Source organism: Ixodes scapularis, unplaced genomic scaffold, assembly GCF_016920785.2.
Source record: "Ixodes scapularis isolate PalLabHiFi unplaced genomic scaffold, ASM1692078v2 PGA_scaffold3__209_contigs__length_174095766, whole genome shotgun sequence".
Classification (NCBI taxonomy): domain Eukaryota; kingdom Metazoa; phylum Arthropoda; class Arachnida; order Ixodida; family Ixodidae; genus Ixodes; species Ixodes scapularis.
The window spans coordinates 41,331,768-41,355,652 of record NW_024609868.1 but is presented as its reverse complement, the minus strand read 5'-3'; the positions used below and the strand labels follow the sequence as shown (position 1 = coordinate 41,355,652).

At 44.8% G+C, this 23,885-nt stretch overlaps 1 protein-coding gene across 1 annotated transcript; it reads right to left on the bottom strand.

Moving 5' to 3' along the window:
• Positions 1-1,313: 1,313 nt before the first annotated feature.
• On the bottom strand, positions 1,314-22,031 carry LOC120850471. The gene is made up of 5 exons (XM_042292711.1): positions 21,993-22,031; positions 7,464-7,530; positions 7,349-7,378; positions 5,864-5,989; positions 1,314-1,435 (listed from the first exon to the last, which is right to left on the bottom strand). The coding sequence occupies exons 2-5, from the start codon at positions 7,501-7,503 to the stop codon at positions 1,314-1,316; spliced, it is 318 nt and encodes a 105-aa protein (XP_042148645.1). The 5' UTR covers positions 7,504-7,530; positions 21,993-22,031.
• Between the last annotated feature and the right edge of the window lie 1,854 nt (positions 22,032-23,885).

The following is a 23,885-nucleotide window of genomic DNA, read 5'->3' as shown; positions in this document are numbered from 1 at the left end:
AGACGCAGCCGATGCTACAAGCGCGAGCATGTGACCCAGAACAGTGCAAGCACTGCACGAGCGCGCGTGCTTGGCAGGGATGCTGAAAGCCCGGAGCTCGCGCTTGTAGCTTTGGCTGCGTCTGGACCGAAGCTGAAACGAAGTATAATTATCACCCGTACAACAAGTAAAAGTTACTCCTCGCCATAAAAAAGATTATAATGGTGTTTATAGTGTTGATGACGCTCAAGGCCGCTGGTGTTAGCCCTGTGACAAAATTTACAGACAAAAAAACATTTGTGTAGCAGGGACAGGTGTAAAAATTCTCCGTAGATCGGATGAACTCAGTTAGCAATTTTTTTTTAAGATAAGATCTTAAAGTTTTAGAATGAACTTTCAGCTTCTTAACTAGAACAATCTTCGGATTTTCCGAATGTTTGCCACTTGAACTTTGATGGTATCGGAAACCGTCAAACACGAGCTTTCTAAAACCTCGAAGCTGCCTGCTTCGCGTATTTGTAGTTTGGAGGGATTCGAAAGTTAAAAATTTTCGAACTGGAACCTTTGCTTTTTGGCGACAATTCCAAATATTTTCAGGTTCTCTCGTACTGGATACGGGCCTCCAGCACCAAAGTTCCAAGATAAACGCAATGCCACGTGACGGGAGTATAGCAACCGCCGCAGCAGTGACAACCAATTCCGACATATGGCCTTAACTTGCAACCAACGAACAACTGAGTGGCCAGATGCCCTCATCACACTGGTGTAAGCATGGGGTGAAGAGCGGGTCACCGCCCAAAAAGTGCCAAAACATGGCGTGAAACGGCCCTGTTCTTCAACGAGTAGTGGGGCTTCCTGGTTATTACTGGACGCCCATAGAAAATTCCACTAAAGAGCTTCTAGTAGGCGCCAATTTGGGAGATCGTGAGTAGGGCGCGTGTCTTGCATCGTGTGCATATTCTAAATATTTAACCACCTTGAAACAAAGAATAATCGCAAGAAACTGATTTCGTGAGGAATTGTACGTTTTATTCATTTTCTTCTTCATTACAGGCCACGCCTGCATGAAGACTTTAAGGGGCTACATGCAATAATGGTACGAAGTTGACTCGAACCGGTTTTTATATTTTGGACCCCGTAGGGTAGAGATTGTAGTTGCGCAACTTTATTTTTGTCGACGTAATGTTTTAGGTAATTACTCCCGTCATGCTGAATAAAATTATAACCTTCGACCAGCACTGCAGGAAAAGATGGGGTCCCCTCCTGTACGGGAAATGCACTCTTGCAGTTGTGCTACTATTACACATTGCCCGTCAATTGTTGATGAGATATCACTATTCAAAGCATCTACAGAATTGGTTCTTGTAGCCGCCGCATCTGTAGCGTTTGCTTATTAGGTTTTTGGAGCACACGTATTGGCATCCCTGAGGATTATTCGGGCAACCCACAAGGATACCTAGAAAGTGAGAGATCAGCATCAGTACTTACATCTTGTATACCTTCTTATAGATAAATCATGATGCTTTCCAATTTCAGAATATGAGTGCATTCAAAAGGCAGAAACCGGCTAACACTTCGGGACCATAAAAAAGACCGAAATAAGCCTTTTCAGACATTATTTATAAAGACCACTACCCAGCTTGAAGAAAACAAAACGTGGCGAGTCCCGATCGCCTGATTGTTGTTTTTGCTTCACGAAATTGCGTATTTCTTGCGAAACATCAAGCGGCGACATGAGAAGACACGCCCTGTGTTTCTTAATTAGAGACCATAAAACCTGTCTATGGTTTGCCATAATTAAACTCACAAGGAATAGAAGCGTTAAATATACACTTCACATTATACTCTGATACAAAATAGATTGTGAGTTTACCTTTATGCAGAACACGAAGAAGGCCCATCACGGCAAACATTAGAAGAATATATGTGTGAATGACGGACGCTGAGAAGGTCACTGGCACACAAAGAACCAATGTCCGCAGGGACCATAGGTAGATCGAACGACCATTCAATCGCCCCTGCACAAATTGCTTTCTCTAAGCTAATAGCATTTCGAGCAACGCCATAGGCTCGAATGCCTCTATCGTTCTACGTCATTGGCGGTCTCCGTGTTCTGCACGACAGTGAACTCAAAGACGGCATTTCGCATATTGCTATAGGCACTGAGAGGCTAAGACACGCCGGATGTGGTTGATTACGTTGACGCTCAGTGCTTCCTGTTTTGTTTTCTGACGTGGTTATCGGCCATTGCCGTAGTCTGATTGGCTGTGAAGAGATGGTAAGATGGTGGGAACTCGCCAAGCGCGGCGTTCCTGAAGCGTCATTGGCTGGAGTATAGAATTCAGTTTGCAACGAGAAATCCATTTTGGAGAAGAAACGTCCCTAACAAATCGGTGCCTTCAATTCTGGCTCGGTCTGTCTCTCAAATATGAAAGCTTGATCGCAGAAAGAGGAAAGAGTGAGGGAGAGGAAGAGACAGGAGTGCGAGGGGACATCAGAATGCCGAGCTCTGATTGGAACGATTAGTGGGTTGACCTGAACCTAGCTGCCTCTGTCTCCACTGCACTCGTCGAATGCGTTAGAAGGCGGAACGCCGGCGTCCGGTGTTTGGATCACGCATTCAAACTCATTCGACGAGTTCATTGCAAGGAAAGGCAGCTTGTTTTAGGCCTACCTACTAATGATTCGAAACAGAGCTCGCCGGTCTGACGTCCGCACACGCTCTTGTCGCCTCCTCTCCCTCAGATTCTCGGAGCATTGATTCCATAGCTTTTGAAGTGCAACGAGTGCGTGAATAGACAGATTGAAATAAAAAAAAAAAACGAAATTAATGCATGCATAATGTCGAAAAGAAAGGTATGTGGGTCTGCTCCATAAACCACTAAATTATCCACTCGATAAAGAAAAAACTTTAAACCTTAACGTCCTCTGAAAAACTCTATGCCAAGACTTGCTACTGTTCAAGCGTACGAAAAAAAAAAAAAAGTGCACCTTGAACGAGCACCGTTTACAGTAGAAATAGATACCACAAATTATAACTAGATTTACGTCGCTCCTACTCACGCAGATCCTACGTGTTTCCTTGTTTCCTAGAGCATTCAACGACCATAGGAAATCCTCAAACAGTGGTTTCACTTTTAAACACCGCACCGAGCACAACGTGGTCAACTCTATGTTTGTCGCCTCTGCCAAAAGCCTCCCAGTCGCCTTCAAGTCTAGATTATCTACACACGTGGACTGAGCTTCCGCAGAGCGACGATGGCCCTAGAGACTAAAGCCTAGAAGACATATGCCATCGAATCTTGAGGGGCATCACCTAGGGCCGATTTTGAAATCATTTATTTGCTTTTAAACATTGCCTGTTTTGCATTTAGAGGGCCACAATGGGGGTGCATGGTGAGCGAAGACCTCCACGGCAGGATTAAAAGGGGTGTGTAACAATTTTCGAACTTCTGGTTGATAGGTGTGGGACTTAGACCCTACCACCTGTCAAATATTTAAAAAAAGATAGTTTTTTTGATGCCTGCTATAGTTTGTTTTTATTTCAAAATAACAGTAGATTGAATAATGTGGCCGAGGCAGCCCACCCCGACCAATTTTAACTCGTACACCGCCTTCCGGGTAATGTGCCTGTCAGGTGGTCGTGAAGTCAAATGGAGAGGAAAGTTTCTGGTTTCGCTGAGAGTTTCTTCGGTTTCGCTGCAGGAAGACTAAACTCTCTTCCCTTCCTTTTCTTTCATCCTCCAATGACCAAGATGGCGTATTGAAGTGATGGGTTGAGCGAGATCGAGCGTGAGATGCTCGTTTATAGCGAGTTCGCTGGACTCGTTCCCTGCTCGGGCAGCCCGACGAAACGGGAGCGAGGCGTCGATGAGCGCGACGACTCCGTGAAAGGCAAACGAAATTATGAAACTGACTCGAGTCTCAAACGGGTATCTTTCAAATCTTCCCAGCGTCGCGAAGCACACTTCTTGCGCGAACGTAGTTGCGATTTCCGTCGTAATGATCACAGCAGACACAGAGCTCGACCTGTCCCTGGTCACTCTTCCAATCCCCACACCGGTCAGATTGGAGTAGTTGTTCAGTGCGTGAAATGTGAGACCCGTTGATTCTTCCGCGATCTCGTAGCTGAGGGCTGCCCGAAGAACGTTTCGGACACAACGGAACAACCTGCACCCGGTAGGCATATAATAGGGAATTGTAGTAGACCGTTTTTCTCCTCCGCTATATACCGTATCCCGGAAGAAAACGCCGCAGCCGCGCATGCGCGCCGCCAGCCTTCTCTGCATAGTTCAAGGTCTTGTGGCGGATTACGGAGCGCTATCCGGGTGCTTAGCGGGCTGCGGGAATGGTCTACTACAATTCCCTAAAGACCATTTGCTGTATTCCCATGCGCCGCGGCCCGCACTCAAGGATTCATGGGAACGGTGTTCCTTCACCTCTCTAGTGATCGCTAATTTTGGACCACCTCCACGTTTACACAGGTTCTGAGCGTAATTCGAGGTCACCGTGAACAAGCACCTGATATACCCCAAGGACCTGTCATATAACTTTTAAAATTGCTCGTCAACGTCAGCATTTTTGATGCTGCGCATGCGATCCACCTTTCAACCTGGATGAGCTGCAGAAATCTCTTACAATATTATCATTTTCGTGATTGTTTTTTGAGCAGGGATTGCTTTGAAAGCCGATTATTCACAACAACAAAAACCAGGAATTAGCTTGGAGTTCGCGGGGCTGTTTATACAATTTTTAGCGTTTCTAACTTAATATCAGCATGATAGTAATGTAAGAGATTTCTGCAGCCCATCCAGGTTGAAGGGTAGACAGCATACACAGTATCAAAAATACTGACATTGAAGAGAAATTTTAATATAGATATGACAGGTCATTGGGGTATATCAGGCGCTTGTTCAGGGTGACTCCGAATTACGCTCATAGCTGGTGTAACCAAGAAAAGGGTTGAAATTACCGATCAGTAAGGGTCTGAAGGAACACCGTTCCCATGATTCCTTTAGCGCGGACCGGGGCGCTTGGGGGTAAAGCAAATGGTCTATTGGCAACCTTTGCTGCGGTAGAACGCAGTCAATCTAAAGACTGGAAAACGAAAGCAACAGAAGTGCAGGCATCTCCTTTGCTTGTTTCACACGCCAGACACAGCCGCGGAGCAGACATGGTTTTGTTGATCTTCGATGGATGACGCCTCAAAAACTACGCATAATAAAATTGTGAGGATGATACGACGCTTTCCACAGATTCGTTTATGTCGACACAAGATTAATAACAATTAGTCCTATGTTTAGCAAGTGATTGCACAACTTGCCATTATATTACACGATACCCGTTTGACTTGATGCCAACGTCACGCCAAAGTCACGCCACGCGCCAACGTCACGCTGGTCGCTCTCTCTAGGTTCGATGACCACCGCCGTGCGGTGGTCACCCCCCCCCCCCCCCTAAAAAAAACAAAAAACAGTTTTAGTATTTTCAAGTACTTAGTGGAATAGCAACATTTCCGATGAGGTAAGGTGTTTTATTAAAGCTAGGAATCCAGGTTAAAAATTACAGGCCGCGAATTTTTGATACGCTAATATCGTTGCATGGTCCCTTTAACTTCGGGTTTGATTTCCCACCCGGTCAATTTTCTACGTGAACGCTCGCTGTAATGGCTTGCATTGGTGCAATCGTTACTTCGTGAGGTGCGCCTGTATCCCACTGAGACAGAGATTGTACCGCGGTCTTTGTGGGATGCCTGTTGACTTTTATGGTACACACTTTGAACTCAAACACTCGGCACGCCCACTGTAATCTCTCTAATTAGTTATCTATAGCAAAGAATATGTAGAAATAATTGATCTTGTGAGAAATTGAAATTTGTACTTACATGCGCATTGCCTGCCACCTGGACCGTCGCAAACGCCTTTAGTGCTCGCATTGAAAATTAGAAGGCAGGACAGATGGCAGTTAAGAAAATTTCCCGGGCAATCGGCTTTCCCATGAAGTATGTGCCCTGCAAAAGATCAATTTCGGTGGTTCCCTTCTTAAGGCGAAAGCCTTATATGCCCCATTACGCGAAAAAGAGTCAGTGTAGTGCCCAAACGGGCACAACACAGACGCATACGGGCCTGAGCAATGAAACACAAAGAAAAGCACAGCAACGCGGATGCTTCGTCACGGAAGCTGTGAAGACGGCGGGGGCGGCGCGCCTGCGTGGTGGCGGAGCTTGATGTCGCCTCCCGAAACATAAAATAAAGCGAAAACATTTCACCCGCGGGTGTTAAATGCTTTCGCATTCCTACATTTAAGTAATTTAAGTGTCTTCGGCGTGTTATGTAGTGGCATCTGTGAGGAGGGAGCACCTTTAACCAGAATAGTTTTTTTTATCGTATGTACAGGGCGCTTGACTATTATATCCCTGATTTGTTTTTTTTAATTTCCTGTTGAGGGGTGTCGATTATTTGGCGGCTGACTTTTCCAGGTGCTTATGAGGCTTAGCCGACCTTAGATGAAGAAACGATGAAAAGTGTCATTAAAGATGAGTTAGCCTGAGGTGAACTGTAACGTATTTTTGTCTCGTGAATCTGAATATCACGGTCGTTTTCCCCGAAGATATAACTAAACGCAGAAAACACGCAGAACATCCAACTAGTTGTTACGTCATACGAGAACTCTGCGGCCGCCAAGTGCGTGTCGCTCGTGTGGGCAGCGCCAAGTATATTTCCCCGCACTGGCAGCTGTCGTGACGTCTTTTTTGTTCCTTTTGTGAAGAGCAAGAGTGCGCGTGCATAGCTTTATAGGCGCTCAAGTTGCGCAAAACCGGAGATTCTGAAAACCCTTAATAGGACGTCACACTCCGGGAAGGACACTCGGACTTTAAAAATGATTTTCTGTAGCTTCCGTGCACACAATTGTAACATAATCTCGATATTCGTGATCCTGGAGGCCAAATAAAGACAATTTAAGGTTTCTCCTGAAACACAGAACAAATTGGCGTTTTAAGTGTCCAGTTTATAGGTAATGACGAAATTAGAGAAATGACGACGGTTACAAATAGAGGCTGAACCAATTGAAACACTTTCTGAATGCCAGCGGGCTTTGAGATATTCACGAATCCCTTTTCGTGTGTTCTGGTAAATGATTTTAGGACTGGACACAAAAACTCTGGTATCCAATGGCTCTAGGAAAAGTATAGTTCCAAGACTTTTGTTGAATTGCCTGTTTTGAAATATGCTTTTAATGTGACCTTCCGCGTGAATACCCTTTTGAAACTATTGCAATAAGCTCTAGAGAGTCCTAAAATGTAAAAGCAAAATCATAGCAACAAATAAAATAACTTATAAATATTAACTTCAAAACTTTCAACACTCACAATCTTGGCTGGAGCAGTGGCTTACAAATCCTGCAAAATTTGAAGTAGCGCATTTTTATGTCCTTTCCTGCGACTGTCTTTCTTAAAATGATTGCAAAGTTTGTGTGGAACTTACCCGTGACGAGAACCAACATTGCGAGTACAGATGCCTTCATGGTGAATCAGGAAGTACAATAATCTGACTGTAATAGGAAAAAAGACGACTTCATTTTGTATGTCTCTAAACTAACGTTGTTAAAGTTAAAATTGCAAAAGATGCAAAAAGCGCTTATTACAGTCCTCCGCAGTATATATTTATTTCCGGGTACCCCGCAGCGCCCGATACGTTATTGCAGGGAAAGGGTGAACAGAGTCTGCCAAAATAGTCACATAATTTTCATATACGCAGGATATACCACGAATTAACAAAAACACATTGCGTCAGCCGTGCCAATTCACCGCAAGGTAAAAACACAGACACACAAAACTCAAGTTGTTTATCGGTTCAAGCTTCAGAAAAGGTTATCCTATGAACAATGGGGCTGAATCTATCAACCACCTCCCTTTCATCTCCCGCCCTGTGCGCGTTGGTAGAGAACCTAGATTGCAGAGAGTGTCCATCACAAGCCATGGAATGCAATTTACTGGCGGATGCCTCCTGCGGAGGTTGGTCGCACGTGCAGATGCGCTGAGTAGACGCGTAGCTAAGAGGAAAGGCCGCTTGCAGACGACCAACGCGTTCGTCACCTCCTCGCCGTGCGTGCAGCAAACGCGGCCCATAGACCGCGGGACCCGATCGAGCAGTTGCACATTCACTCTGCTCTCTATGCGTGGGTATGCGCGTCATCATGCGGATCGACAACCGATTCGTCCATCGAGCACGTAGCCGTCTACAGGCCTGTTCGTTTAGGAATGAACGAAGTATAGAAGAAAGGAAATTTTATTTTAAAAAATCGGAGCGACCTTCACTTTCCGTTCTATATAGTGAATGAAATGCAGATTTTAGAAGCAATTGTTCCCGGAGTCAAGAACCTATATTTAAACGCGATAGCGTTTACGAGCTCGTGTCCCGAAAAATCTGACATCTATGTCGGAGTCCGTGTAACCGGAAATTCTTGATTGGCCGATAGGGCCACGACGTCACGGTCAAGTGTGACATCACACAACACGTCACGCGTGTGTCGTCAAGCGACATGACCTCGCGGGAGAACTTCACATCCAGAACGCTCACGTGTGACGTGGTGTGATTCGTAACTCTACACGCTAGAACACGCACACACGCTTGCACGGCTTAGGAACGTGCGCGGGCTTATACGAAAAGGCTTAGCGAACGGGACCCGATGACGCCATCGCGTTCCACTCTTAAAGGCGAAGCTTAAGGGGGCTCAAAGCTTTTTTTTTTTTAATAAATTAGGGAAACACAATTTGTGTGTCACATGAGCAGGAAGGGGAAGGAGGAAGGTAATCAAGTGGGGAAGGAGGAAGTGCATTGTAGGGATGGAGAGGGAAAGACTAAGCGGAGGGAGGGGAAGGGAAGTGAGGCATATGGGGAGCGGGAGAGGGAACTGTAGGAGGTTGAGGAGAGGGATTGCGAAGGAGGGAGGCGGAAGGAAAGAGAATTGCTGTGTCACATGACGCATATTTCCGCGCTCTATTTAGCGGGGAAATTGATTGGGTGTGTCACACGTCCCATAAGGGAGGAGGGGCAAAAAGGGAGGGGAAAAGGGGAAGGGGGAGGGAGGTATCGCAGGAGAATAGGGGACGGATAGGGAAAGAAAGGAAGGGGAGGGGAGTGTCAGTAATTGGAGGCAGATGAGGAGCGAAGGTAAAGAAGGCAGATGTTGAGAAAACCGTAGAGGGGAAGGTATGGAGAGAGGAAGGGAGGGGGAAGTAAGGAGAGGAATAGGGACAGGGAATTCGTGTATCACATGAGGTATACTTATCTACTAGATTTCACACAGAAACCGAATTGGTGGTGAGGTCATGTGACGTCAATTTCCAAGCTAAATCTTGCGGGGAATCTCCATTTTAAGCTGCAAGAAGCAAATCTTCCCGCTAAATTTAGGAGGAAAACTCGATTGACGTGTGGGTCACGTGACGTCAGTTTTCCCGCAAAAGATAACCGGACATTTACGTACGGACGGACGGACGGACAAGTAAAAAGTTGAGATTCGGGGATTCGGTTACAAAGCATTTCATGCTTGAAAAGTAATTCTTCGTGAAATCACCATCGACTAACTTGAGCTGGATGATATTCGCAATTTCTTCTTGAACGGCTGACACCATTCACATACCTGAAAAGCAACAACAACAAGAACAAGCGACGAACGCTTCGCTGAGGGTGTGGTCCGTACTGAGGCGGGCGGTCGGGACTGGGAAGCGTCAAAGATGGCGCTGTGCCTCTGATAGTCCGCGCAGCCGCCGACAGATCGCGCCAAGGTCTTTTGCAACCATTTTGCTGATGATCAACTCAGCACTATTTGCCACTACAAGTACATTTTGTTTTTCTCGTTCATATGTCATATGATACATTTCTCAAGGTTCGTAGATTGCACCCAGTATTGTAGGCATTACCAAAAAAAAAAGTTTTTGCATTACTTTTTCTTAAATATAAAATAACACGTTTTGATGTGTTGACGTTACAGGTATGCATGAGCGCCATATTACAAAAACTATTATGTCCATGCCGAAACCGAACATAATGAATTTATATTTTTACGGTTTCGCCTAAATACTCACAAGAAATCATAAAACTAAACTCGCAAAAAAAAAAACACTAAAACAATTACATGGCTTGACGTTTAAAAGCACAAAACAAATTAAGGTGTATTTTTTTTTTTAATTTCGGGAAGAAATAATTTTGAGTAACGTAACTCAACTACCTGCTACTCGAAATAAGTAACGGATACATTACACGTTACCGAAGAAAGTGACGCGTTACCGCCAACACTGATTGCACCTCAAAGTAACATTGATTGGTGCACACAGAATTACTCGATCTCTCCGTTCGACGTTAAACCCACCTCAGCCGTCACAAGGTTCCGATGAAACTAGCCGAGGGTTTTAGTGAGTCGTTCCGATGCCTCCGACACCCCCAATAACGATACGAGACATGCGCAAAGGCGGCGACAGACTTTCGAGTACCACTATCCAAGTCATCAGAACGATCTACTAAAACACGCCATTGACGCCAAAGGTCAAGCCGCAGCCGCTTTCTTCTATTCGTGATTGGTTGAACCGGTGAAAGCAAACCCATAAAAATAACGAGCGGCATGGCACCGCAGTTTCGACGCCTTTGATTGGCTCATTGGAGCGTAGCATTGGCTGCGGTCAGAGTAGGCATTCTTCAGGGTGATTTACACGCTTGCGTCGAGTCCGGCCAAATGCACCTGCAACGGGTTGTGAAGTACGGGTTGCTATGGCAACAGCCACGTCGGCTCCCAAAACCGGTTTTTTACACCGATCTCTATTGCAGTAGGCTGGATCGCTGATCGGGTGTCCGTCAGTGGCACCACCGGTGGCCATTACTTGACACCACGCAAGACACGCGAGTCTATGAGAGAAACACTCAAGAGTAGAAAAACTAAAGCTCGTACGCTGTGCTCCCAGCCGAGTATTTCATGATGTGCTGCGATCATTACATCGGGTGTTCGGATTTCGAATCAGTAATTGCCAAGCGTTCGAACGCCAATTTAAAAAAAATCAAACGTGTCCGATCACCCACACCTGAGCTGGCAAGCGCCTGCACTCGTAGTGCAGTAAAGAAAAGAACTTGGCGTCAATAAGACCGTCCTCGGGGAAGCCCAGAAGTTGAAAAATGTCGAAAAAGATTCATCTTAAAGGCGGCTTTCCGGGATGAGCGAATTCCGCGTAGCAAAGCCTTCAAGCGTGTCGTCTGCTAAGGCCAACTAATCAAAACCGACTAAGCCGTTACTAGGTAGCTCTTTCCTGATTGAGCTGCACTACATTTTTCGACCAGCGGAGTCACTCTTGACCACAAACATTTATTTGCAAGAACTGCGAGAGCTGTCAGTTTTAATATTTGTGCACAAAGCTATTTGACAGAAGATAACGTAATAAGGCAGGCGAGCTGGTTAAAGTTAAACATTTCTAAAACCCAAGAGGGAGGCTACAAAAGGGGGACAAATACAAGACGTCTCAAACAGAGCTACTAAAATTTTATTCAGGAGGCCTCTCTTATATCCGTCATCTTCACACCGCCCTCCAATTGCACATGGCCAGAAGGTTCGCTACAGTTCACACCCGACTACACAAAAGAGAGTCATAGGGTTAACAGCAAACACGAAGAAGACCTTCTCAGTACGTATACACAATTCGCTAGGTCACTTCCGACCACCAACAAAACCTCCCACCACGCCTTCCTAAAAACAAAATGTTTAAGCGTCGACAACAGCTTAAAAACGAGGGAAACCGCACTTTTTCTCGTCTTCCCCATAGAGTCCAGTGCATTTGCTGGTGTCAAGTTATGGCTCCCGGTGGTGCCACTCGAGCTAAGTAAGACAAGCCTCGATTCGCGTTCCCGCCTACTACAAAATTGCCGAGGACACTTAATAACTTCTTATGAGTTGTGAATACGAAAGCATTAATGTCCAATTGAACGCCGCTGAGTGCTCCCTCGACTTTTGCGCTGCGAATTATGTTTTCGAGGTTTACTGCGGGGTATGTTTTAGAAATTTAGAGTTTTGCACTTAAATAGCTGCCGGTTATTCTTGCTAAAGCATGAACTCATTTTGTGTCCTGGCGTGCTGCGCCGCTACTTGTTCCGCCGCCGTGTATTCGGAGACTTGATAACGATGGTGGGTTTCGCAGCCTTCCTCTTCACTGGTCTTGCTGCGTTCTTCCGCTCCCATAGTTCGTCTGCGGTGTAATGGAGTGGACGGCGACGTTTCGCTACCACCGAGGTTGCGGCCGCCGGCGATATACTTATATGCTTCAAGCGCCGCCATGTTCCTCGGCGTCGAAAGGATCAGACGCGGGCGCAGCGTCGGCAGGGTGTGCGGCGGTGTGCCGTGCAGACCGCGCTGGCTCGCTGGTGACTGATGCGCCGCTCGGTGAGACAGCGGCGGGAGTGCGAAGCTCGGCGCGGCGCCGGGAGTGCGAAGCTCGGCGCGGCGCGTGCGGAAATCACGGGTCTTATCATCATCATCGCCCTAGCTGCGGGTACCCGTTGGCGACGTTAGACCCCAAAGCGTAACGTTTTGCCTTACGTCAGGACAGTGCATACCCGCGTCCCCCCGTCATGTCCAGAGACGCTCGTACCGGTTGACGACTTTGGACTTTGGAGCGTAAAAATACGCCTAACGTCAGGCCAGCGCATACCGGTCGCGTCCTCCCGCTGCGCCGCCAGCAGTTCGTCTGGCCCCTCAGCAACAATGATGCCGTTGCTATGGAGCCGCATGACGCGTCGTAGCCAAAGGGAATTTAGGGGCCGCATCGTTCAGCCAATGGGAATTCAGGTGCCGTTTTTCTCCGCTACAGACAACGCCGGTTATGTTCCATGGGTCGGTTAATGCTTTGGCAGTAAAAAGATACCTGGTTTCTACCCCGTTTTGTTGGAGGCGACGCAGCTGTTGTCATAGCAACACTTGCGTCGCAAGCCGTTGCAGTCGCACTTGGTCGCAGTCACGCATGTGTGTGTACCTCCCTTGAGACAAGAGCTAGTACTACTTACTAAGCCTAGGTTAGTAACTGCTTGCAACATAAGTTACTAAACCTTTAGTAACTGAAGTCAGTAGCGGGAGCGTTGGCAACACTTACTAACCAAGGAAGTTAGTAGCCGCTTTTTTCTAGAACGCTGCAACTTTTAGGCGCCCGTTTCCGGTTTGAGCGCAGTCGCCGGCGGCGTAACCTCCCTCTTAAATTTAACTGGGAATTTTCCCGCTCAATTTAGTGGTAATATTCCCCTGCAAAATTTAGCGGCTAATGTTTCCCCGCTTAGCGGGGAAACTGAATTGGTGTCGAGGTAAGGTGGCGTCAATTTAGCGGGGAAACATAACCTGCTAAATTTAGCGGGAAGAAACGAGGAAGAGCAGGAAGAGGACGGGGAGGAGGGGAAGAGGGTGAGAAAGGAAGGAGGGAGGAGGGGAGAAGGAGAGTTCGTACGGAGGGGCACACCCTCCCCTCCGTACCCTCCCCTCCCCCTCCTCCTTTTCGAGAGCTGCTCTCTAATTTCGTATTACACAGATTTGTAAACGTCTTTCAATTTTTCTCTCCTTGAGCTAGCGCCACCAGCTCGAGAAGCTATATATGTGGCCTTTGCTACCACCAAAATCATACTGGGAAATGTTTTGTTTAGATCGCACGGCTGCAGGGCTTCAGGCATTGCATCTCCTACACTTTATATTACACATACATTGTACGCCCCATTTATTGTTTCAACATATCTCATAGAGGGAACACATACAAAAACTGACTGGAGGAAAACACTGACATGAACGTTCGGCCAACCCCTACTGCTGACAGAATGGGTCACATTTTATGCCCTCCCTTTTTTAGGCGCGCCTTTTCTGGGGGATTACCTAAGTAGTTTATAATTGTACAAGAATGTTGCCTTTTCTCTTTACTAACGTCATTCCTCAAAACTTATTTTTAAAGGTCGTTTGTATGAATGCTTAGAAGGGAACGTGACGCTTTGACTTTTTCCGACACTCGATGTAACAGCCTCCCTGGTAACAATTTACGTTGTGGAGATAGTTTACGCAACAAAGCCGCGCAACATGAAAACAGTTTTATAGCAATCGCGCAACAATATTGTAGCAGCACTCATAACACTGCAGAATTGTCGGCTCCTAAAATTCTAGATTCGGCGACTGTGTCGCTCCACCATTGACTCTTTCATGCTCATAACAGTTACCGAAGCATTGCTATTATCTAGCTAAATGTGTGCTTTCCTGATGTTGCTAAATATTCCGGAAACGACCAGCCCAGCTTTATGCAAAACAGTATGATGCAACACTAGCCCGGCCCCAGCATATCCCAAGAACGTCACGTTTGCATTTGCTAAAGTTGGGAACTGCTCTTTTGCTACTATTTTTCGACTAATATTGCGGTAGCGTCGAGCCCTTTAATTTCGAAATGTGGCAACTTAAAGCTTTTTTTTTTTTTTTTTTGCTTTCGGCAAACATATCTTACAAACAGTCATCGCAACGTCCGTTTTTATAGTCAGCCTACTGTTCCCGAGGCAGATTCAGAAACAGTTTGGATTTACACTGGTAGAATGCAGTCGCCAAACATTGCTTTTCAAAAGTGTTTCAACCGTACGACAAAACAGTTTTGCCGTAGGTTGGGATAGATGTTTCGAGGAATTGCTGCGGAAACGCTGGGCACCATTGTTTGTTAACTGTTGCCTAAACCAATTGGGCAGACGCTGCGCGCTACAACGGGACTGCAGCTGTACATCAGTTTTTGCCAACTGTTGCCGCATAAATTTTCTCAACATTTGCACTGCATGACGAGGCAGCGCTCCTCGCGACATAGCTTCCCCATGATCGGTGCAACAATGTCTTGTGTTTGTTGCTAAGTCTGTCATATCACAGCTGCGCGGCATAGTTTTGCGTGTGTTCCTTATATGTCTTGCACCAATTAGAAAACAGCTGGGCAGCATTTTGGCAACTATTGGGGGCACCTCTACGCAGAAGAGTAGTACAACTCTGTAGTTCAACTGTTGAAACGATTTCGATGCAACAGTTTTCGACATCCACGACAGAGTTTGTAGAACTGTTTCTCAGATTCTTGTCCATATGTTGGGGTGCACTGCTCAATAGATCGCTTGGAAAAAACCCAGAAGGCCGCGCGCTGCCTCGTTTCGCCTCCCTCTTTTCTTCCGCTACCACGTGACACAATAGAGCAAGCAATCTCCATCCGTCCGTTGTTTCCGACAGCCTGTCCCATAATGCTTCTCAGCAGCAGATGAGGGCGCTGTGAACTTTTGCAACAGGTCTTTTTGGTGAGATAATTATACAAAGCTTTTTAGCAGTGAATTGATCACACGCAAAACAAATTCATGGATATTTATTCTTTTATTTCAATCATATACTGTGCTGAATTACCACACCTCGATGATCCGCATTATTGTTGATAACTCAAAATTTAGAAACCCACAGTAAGAAACTAAAAAAACCAATAAAAAAACAATAGTGATTTCAACGTTGCCAAAATCACTTGTAAACACAGTTAAACTTTTTTATTAAAACTCTAAATTTATAGTTTTAATAAAAAAGTTATGTTTTGCCGTCGCGGTAAAGATATTAAACATTCTACCCGTACAAGAAATAACACTAACTTGGTTTGGGAATATTTATGCAGCGTGTATATGCTTGTCAGCCTGGCTTCTGCGTAAATTTGCGTGAACACGACATTAAAATCGCTAAATATCTCACCGCCTGCAATACGACACAACTACCTCCACATTGTCAACACCTCTCCTTCCTTATGCTTAGCGCAGAAGTTAGGCTATTTATAATTATTAAACAAAAAGATTTAAAATATTTTAATCCACCAGAAATTTCCTATCTTCTGCGCTGAGAGTTCTGAGTGGCAGCATTAGACATTCGCGCCGTTTCTGCAATTCCGCCGTTTCTGCAACCTAAAACGCATTGCTGGCAGGTGTGACGTCGACGTTTTATCCTCTGCCCCGGACAAGCTGTCCAGGTTGTGCAGAGCTGTTAACCCTTCTTCGAGGGCGGCCACGGCTTGCAGTACGAGGCATCGAGATCGCTTCGTCTCGTGTTCTGAGGGGGTTGTTCATTCTCTCACTCTGACGTGTGGCAGGCGCTACGTTGGCCAGACGGGCCGCTGTCTCAACGACAGGTTAATAGAGCACGCTAACAGTGTCTCCAGAACCGCCTCTGGTCATCTGGACATTCATTGCCACGACTGTGGTTGCCTACCCGACTTCCAACGGTGTGAGGTTGTTAAGCGTCGTAGGGACCAGCTTACTCGGGAAATTCTAGAGGCTGTTGAGATAGCGAGGTTGGGTGCAGCATGTGTAAGCAGTCCTTCTGTGGCCCTATCAGGCAAGGAGATGAATTTTCTGGTTCCCTGACTTGCTCGTTTTTTAGCACATACTCTGTACGGCTGTGTCATGGCGCTTTTTTATTTTATATATATATATTTTATCATTGTTTTATTTTTATTGGTAATACATCACATGGGCTGAATTCTTTCTGTTCTTTTGTTCGTGACACCGCAAATATATATTGCGATTTTGCGTTCAATAAACTCAGTTGTAAGTCAGCGCTACGTCCGTGTCTCTTCTTTGTCTGGTCCTCGTCTCTTCGCGCTGTTTTTAATTCCGCACTACTCGTCACATGCTTAGTGGTTCGGAAGTTCAAAGCTATGTCTTTTCAACCTAAATAACTGTGCCAATAAAAAAAATCATATGAATAAATGCGGGAATAAAATGCTGGAGAAAAAAAAAAACACTATCAAGAATTCGCCCGAAGTGCTGTATTCTTGCGTATTCAGAGGTTCAGAACTTCGAAACAGGTTTCTCCTACCAAAATGTGTACAGGGTAAAAGAAACACGTCCCAGAGACGTGAAGCGAAAAAAAAAAATGTTTTCTCGTGCTGAACTTTAATATTAGAAATCTTCTCCCATGAGTCAATTTATTCCTTAACGTGAAAAAAAACAATAAATACATTATTTTGTATTCTGCAGATGGCAATGGTATGTTCTGTCTATGTTGTTAATTTAAATGCGATACCTCAAACAACTTAGACGAAAATAAATACCAAGTTTGGGGCATAATTGCATGTAGGCACATGTTTTGCCATTTCTTCGAAACTCACCTTGAATAGCAATAATCACATCTTAAGACGACACTTACCTAGGCTATACATAGATCATTCTTAAAACGTTTAGCATCTCTACCATAAATAGCTTCGGCTACAGCGGGCTTCAAATCTGGCACAAACGATCATCGTCAAAAACCCGTCGTCCTTCCTCGCCCCTTCGGGAATTTATTTCTTTAAAACTAAGCATGCCAGAACATTGAAATAAGCGGCATTGTCTTTGGTAAGAAGCGCAGCACCGCATGTAAAAGTTCGAGAAAAAAAATTACGAATGTACCTCACTAGTTGAATTCAAATGAAGCCGTCCGCCGGTATTTCCAAGTTCGACGAACGTCGAACTTTTACCCTAAACGTTTGAAGTTCGTCGAACTTCTGACTTTCCAGAATTCGAAAGTTCGAAACTTTTCTAATTGTAGCGATAAATAAGTTCAAAAGTTCGAAAATATTGAATTCCTTAGCGTAGGAAATTCGAAAGTTCGAAAAGCTTCGACCTTTTTAGTGCAAGAAGTTCGAAAGTTCGAAAATTATCGAATTTTTCGGTCAGTCAAGTTCGGAAGTTTGACAATCATCGAATTTTGCAGCTTGATAAGTTCGAAAGTTTGAAAAGGATCGAACATTTTAGCGTAATAAGTTGGAAGGTTTGGAAAGAGTCGAACTTCTTAGTTTAACAAGTTCGAAAATTTGAGTTCCGTCGAATTTACCATATAGAAAATTCGAAGTCTTTCGAACCTTTCGAACTGCGTGATTTGATCAGCGAAACTTCGGTTCAAAAAAAGTTCGCGGCATCCCTAGTTGGAAGATCAGCTGATATTTGCAAAGATGGAGACATATGTTGCGTAGACGGGGGGGGGGAGGTTGCAGGATAAGATACTTCTTACAATTTTTACTGCAACAACCCTCCAATGAGGCGCGGGGGCTGGACAGACACATCACGAGTGAGTCCGAGTAACTGCGATATTAACGCCGAAAACTGGCGGTTTTTTGTGTCCTGAATCTCACGAAGTCTTGACGCATTTGAAGAAACGGCTTGTCCCTGCTTCTTCACAACGTAGGAACTCTCTCCAACTACAGGGGATCTGAACACTGCATCCTCACTCAAAGGGGGCAACAAAACGCAGCACTAGCTCTGAGGCTCATCTGGTGCTCCCGTAGTTTGTGATGTAATTGAAGAATCGCGTGCCAAGGATCAACGCACGGGTGATCTCTTTGCGTTGCCTTTTCTCCCAAATCTCTAACTATTAAGATTTTTCAAGATTTGCCGCTCATTCGAGAGGCCTTATTATGTCCCCCAATGTTTATATGAAAAAAATAATAATAAGCAACCAGTTTCGGAAAGTACATTAATTACAGAGCGCGACACTGTTAGTGGGAACAAGCGATCGCCGGTTTTCCTGTTTTTTCTCTTTGAAACCAAGGGAAACCAAGAGCTCATTTAGTTCTATAGTAAGCGATAAAAGTTCGTGCTCGCTTATACTATTTAGAATTAATATGCAAAAATGCGCCGATGTCGCGTTCCCGCTAACTGTGTCGCGATGTGTACATGGTGCTTATAGATTACTTCCAGTAACTTCAGAAAACTTGTACTTGGCTCGAACTATATTCTCTGCGCATGGACTTTATAGTTTACCAAACTTTTTTTTACTTATACTTTTCGAGGGAAGCACATCTCCCGACTTCAAAACACATTCCCCAAATTCGAAAACAAAAAAAATGGCATATCGTCATGGGAAAACACGCTACAGTCTTCCGAAACGTCATCTGGTCATCTCTCTGGGTGAAGTAATAGCGACTATAAAACTGATACAAATAAGTGTCTCATTCTCTCATAAGTTTATTATGTTAAATAGTTCGAAGTAAAACATACTCTGGTGGCGACTTAACTTTACCCAATATCTCCCGCAATTTTCGAAAAAAAACTGATGCACCTCCGATTATCACTGGAGCAAGACATAAGAGACTAAAAAATTAAAAAAAAAAAAAACTATATAGGGGATGAAAGGCATCATGAAAGATTGCGTGAAAAAGTACGTGTACATTACTTTGAAAATACATTGTATTTATAGTAATTTACTACTTGAAGTACATTACAATTTGCGTACTTACTAATTTACTTCAATTACGTAACCTATAGTTTGATTTGTACTTTACGCCATGCACTTTTTAGATGCACAGTGCGCCTCAATCTTAACGCCACCACGGCATTTGACGTTTCTGAAAGTACGTGTGGCGGCCGACTGAACTATCTGAAGAATGCAGATATGCTTCAGCTCGCGTGCAATAAGGGCAGCTGCCAACGCTATGAGCGCTCCTAGCCTTCGCTGCGGTACAACATAAGGTGAAAGAGAGTATAGACAAGGTTTTTTAACGTTAAGAAGCGTTAAGAAGCCCGTGTTGCAGGAATGACGGCGTCAATGGCGTGACGCAAAAATTCTGTTTCGTTTTCAGGGTCATGGCATCACAGCCACATGACCTCGCGCGGGGAATTTTTAACAATCCACAACGCTCACGTGAAACGTGACGTCACGTTGGAATGAAAGTGCTTAAAACATTGCATGTAATGCGAATTAAAGAACGCCGCCTGTCTCCAATAATCTCACTTTATTGAGTAATTTATTTGTCTCGGAAGAAAATTCGAAGATTTGAAGGCGGGATTCGAACACATGACCATTCCGTTGCGAACGAGATGCGCAACTGACTCGGCCACGCAAGGTACGCTTGTAGCGTTCCCGCTCTTGAAGACGAAGCTTAACCGTCCTCCAAGGTTTTTTTCTGTTTCGCAGTAGCAAAACCTTTGGAGATACACTTTCGTCTTTCATTTTCCCGAGTATTATTATTTTGCTGTTTCTTACAGCTCAGAAACGTAAAGGCTAACGGAAACCTAAACAATAATCTAGAGTCAACCTGCTTTTACTCCGAGTCAGAAGTAACCGACGAATTCTAGAATTCATAGGCGTTTATCGTCCATTTCACAAATATCTAGAGTGCAGACAAAGTCACAGGCGCGTGGGCGGCCGTGGCTCAGAAGAATGCCCTGTTTGCACGAAAACTCACGCGCAGAGTGCACTATCGAAAGGCACGCGCTGGCGCCCGTGCCTTTGTCAGCAACGATCCCGCGTTTTGTGCACGGCGTACGATACTTCAGCAATACAGCTCAGCGGACATGCTCGGCCGGGTTCACCCATTTCCAGAACCCCAACGATAATTTAGAATCACCCTGAACTTACCTCGAGTCAAAGGTATAACAGACAAATAGTAGAATAGACTGGAGTCTAATGTCTGGTGAAAATAAGAAATAGAAAGAAGCGAACCTGTGCTCTGTGCTATAGGGGCACTATACTTCAACGATACACCTCGGTGAACGTGCACGCTTTGCCGGGTTTAGCCATTTGAAAAAGAGTCAGAACCGAATGCTATATATATATGGACTCGAACCCCTTGTAAAGAATAAAAGGCCGATGTGTTCCGCATGGCTCTCGGTATTTCTGACAAGGCTCTCAATCATCCATACTTTAGAGCTCGCACGCGCGGGAGCCATCTCGAACTCCAAACCGCAACCCGGTGCATCTGGCGCCTTTGAACTAAGTCGGCTGACGCGCGTGCACCAACACACGCGACAGCATTTGCTCGTCTGTATATCTTCGGCCTCGATGTCATTTTTACGCTATGTCTATTGTTTATAGTTATGAATGGCCGGGAAAGTATACACCTCAAGATAACTAGTTCATGCGTGACGATGGATGGCTGTCGGTTTAGTCATGGAGAAAACGAATACAGTTATAGGGTGTACTTACTAAAAAGAAAAGACGTGTCACGGATACCGACAAATCACTATCACCTGTCGTTTTGAACACTGGAGTAGCTGCAAGATGACAGTGAGACAAAATTTACCTTTGGCTCCAGCCCTAAGAACAGGCACTCGCTCTTTGAGTATCGCAGCAATGGACTTTTAACGAAGTTCGATTGAGGTACCTGTAATTCTTGAAGCTGTTACAATCTACGTTCGGATTCATGCCTGTGATCTGACGCAAAAGAACTAAAGCTGTCATGGATGTCTTATGCAAAAACTTTCCGACTGGTTTGCAACGAGTTTCTCAGAACTGCTGTCATCCAACGCCACAGGTGAGCGATCCACCTCTGCGAACTCTGATCTCTCTGAAGCAGAGTCTCAAACCGAAATTTTTATCGGTTCGGTTCGAGTTTGGGTTTACGGCTTTCGGTTCAGTTCCGGTTCTGTTCCGGGAAGCAAAAGATAACGGTTCAAACCGGCTCGAACCTGTGCGAACCGGTTTGAACCGCTAAATTTCGAATATATTTTCCGCATTGTTCTTGCAATAGGCACTATATACGCCGTGAAACGATTAACTATTTAGTTTCCTTTTTTCGTCCGTACAATCCAATCCTTTTTTCGGGTACCAAAAATATAACATTCCATTATTTAATTTCAACAATACAGAAAAAACAAAATCTGCATTAACGTGCAAAACGCCATGTTCATAGGACTCAGCATCCCTTTGTTTACCAGAGTCACAAATATTTTGCCTGGCAGAATGGACAATTGGGCGAGTTGGTAAGAGTTCATTATAATTTACAGCGCGACTAGGACAAGTACAGACAGAGAAGAAAACACAGGACAAGCGCTGAACTAGCACTGCTGCTGCTCGTGCAGGCATGCCCGTCCGTGGCCCTGGCGCTTCTTCTTTCACTCAACACGAAACCGGCCAAGTTATCCGAGACCCAAAAAGCTGATATTTTTTGGATCTCGGATAAAAAGGGATGCCAACCCCTTTTTAACAACACGATAGTGATGTTCCGACACAACCACAAACTACCCCGAGAAATGATGGAGACGTACCACATAACACAAAACGGATCCTTGTGTGTTAGCCAGCCCACAGTGACTTTGATGAAGAGCGAGATCGGCTTCCTGGGGATCTCGGATAACTTGGCCGGTTTCGTGTTGAGTGAAAGAAGAAGCTCCAGGGCCACGGAGCGGCATGTCTACAGGAGCAGCGTGCATCACATGTATTTTCTTTTCAATAGAATCAGTTGCTATTTCAGCGCTTGTCCTGTGTTTTCTCCTTTGTCTGTTCTAGTCGCGCTGTAAGTTATAATAAAAATATTTTACCTAAATCAAAATGTACAAATATAATAGTAAACAGTTGAGCTGGTTGGTACATACCTGTAAATAAATGAGCTTGAACTTTAGAACGATACTGTTCTTTCCTGTCCTTTCTTCGCGTTTAAAGGGGTCATGAAACGATTTTCCTACTTCTTCCTCCTTAGCTTTAATCCTCAACTCAAATGCAAATTCTGAAATCACGTGGTCGTGACATTCCTTCGGCATCGGTGCGATGACTCCTAGCTTCCACCGTACTTTTTATCCACACCATAGAACTTGTCATCCCCCAGTGACAATAAGTTCCGTCAGGGCACTCATTGGCCACGAACGCGAATCCAAATATTCGTCGACGGATTGATTCTTGACGAGCGCATACGTCCGAGTGACGCAGTTCTCGTGTCCAATGCGTGAGCTGGGCTCTGCTGACGTCAGTTTGGCGCCGGTGCCGCGCTTTTGGAACTGCGGATGTATCATAGTGAAAAGGCGGAGAGCTGTCGAAGGCAAGAAGGTACAAAACAGTCCGCTATATTTTCAAATGTTCGTACCGAAAAGCTGGCTTTTGACTTTCTAGCCTCTTTCTTTGGGCCAACTAAACGATATGTGATTAGTAAAGTCCCAATTTAAAATCATTCATCCCAACCCAAAATTCGTTTCATGGCCCCTTTAAGCCTAGTTATAAATTTCAAACTGATATATTTACAAGGTATCAAAATGGTGTGGCGAAATGTGGTAGGCAGCACAAAATACCCGTGATGGGTACAATTTTGCGTCGCAGTTTTAAAAGTGAAATCGTGGTTGCGTCCTTGAACTAAGGAATTAATTACAGGTACCTTTTTTTAAATATGAGGCACCTTTTCGCCTTGGTTTTTTTATATTTCACATATTTCGTAAACCATGAATATGGTTTACGAAATATGTTTCACTATACATAAATACAACACGGGCACTTCACACCATCGTACGTGGTCTCCGAGGAGGATATAAACGAAATTGTGCAGATGAATGAACCGTACAGAATCCAATGAATTAAAGAATTCAAGTTTCCAGGAACCCGCCGAAAGCCAAAAAACGGCGGAGCCAGGCTTTCGTTTTTTGGCTTCCGTTTTTTGGCTTTCGGCGGGTTCCTGGAAACTTGGATTCTTTAATTCATTGGATTCAGTACGGTTCATTCATCTGCACAATTTCGTTTATATATATATATATATATATATATATATATATATATGAGGACGAAACAACTGAGCTAAAAGCAATAACGTTTCCAGAATGTCACGAAAGTTTTAGGACAATCCCTTTCAGTCTATATTTTATAGAAACACCGAGCGGCAGTCTGAATGCTTATTTTTCTAACCAAACATTCTTTACACTCAGCACCGCGATGCATGCGACAAATCATGCAGAAAGGAGTAACCGAAATTGTTCACTATAATCTATACTCAGCTTCGCACTCAGGTCGAATCCGTACAAAAATAGCGCTTGCCCAAGTGAATATTTTCTTATACAAGATAAACCGGCATAGCCTGACTGTTACGCTTTGTTCTTGGCTAGAGGCCGGTCAATTCAATTGGCAATTAAGCATCGTCCTTGCTAATTGAATATTTTAACGCGATAGTGTTAAGGAGCTCC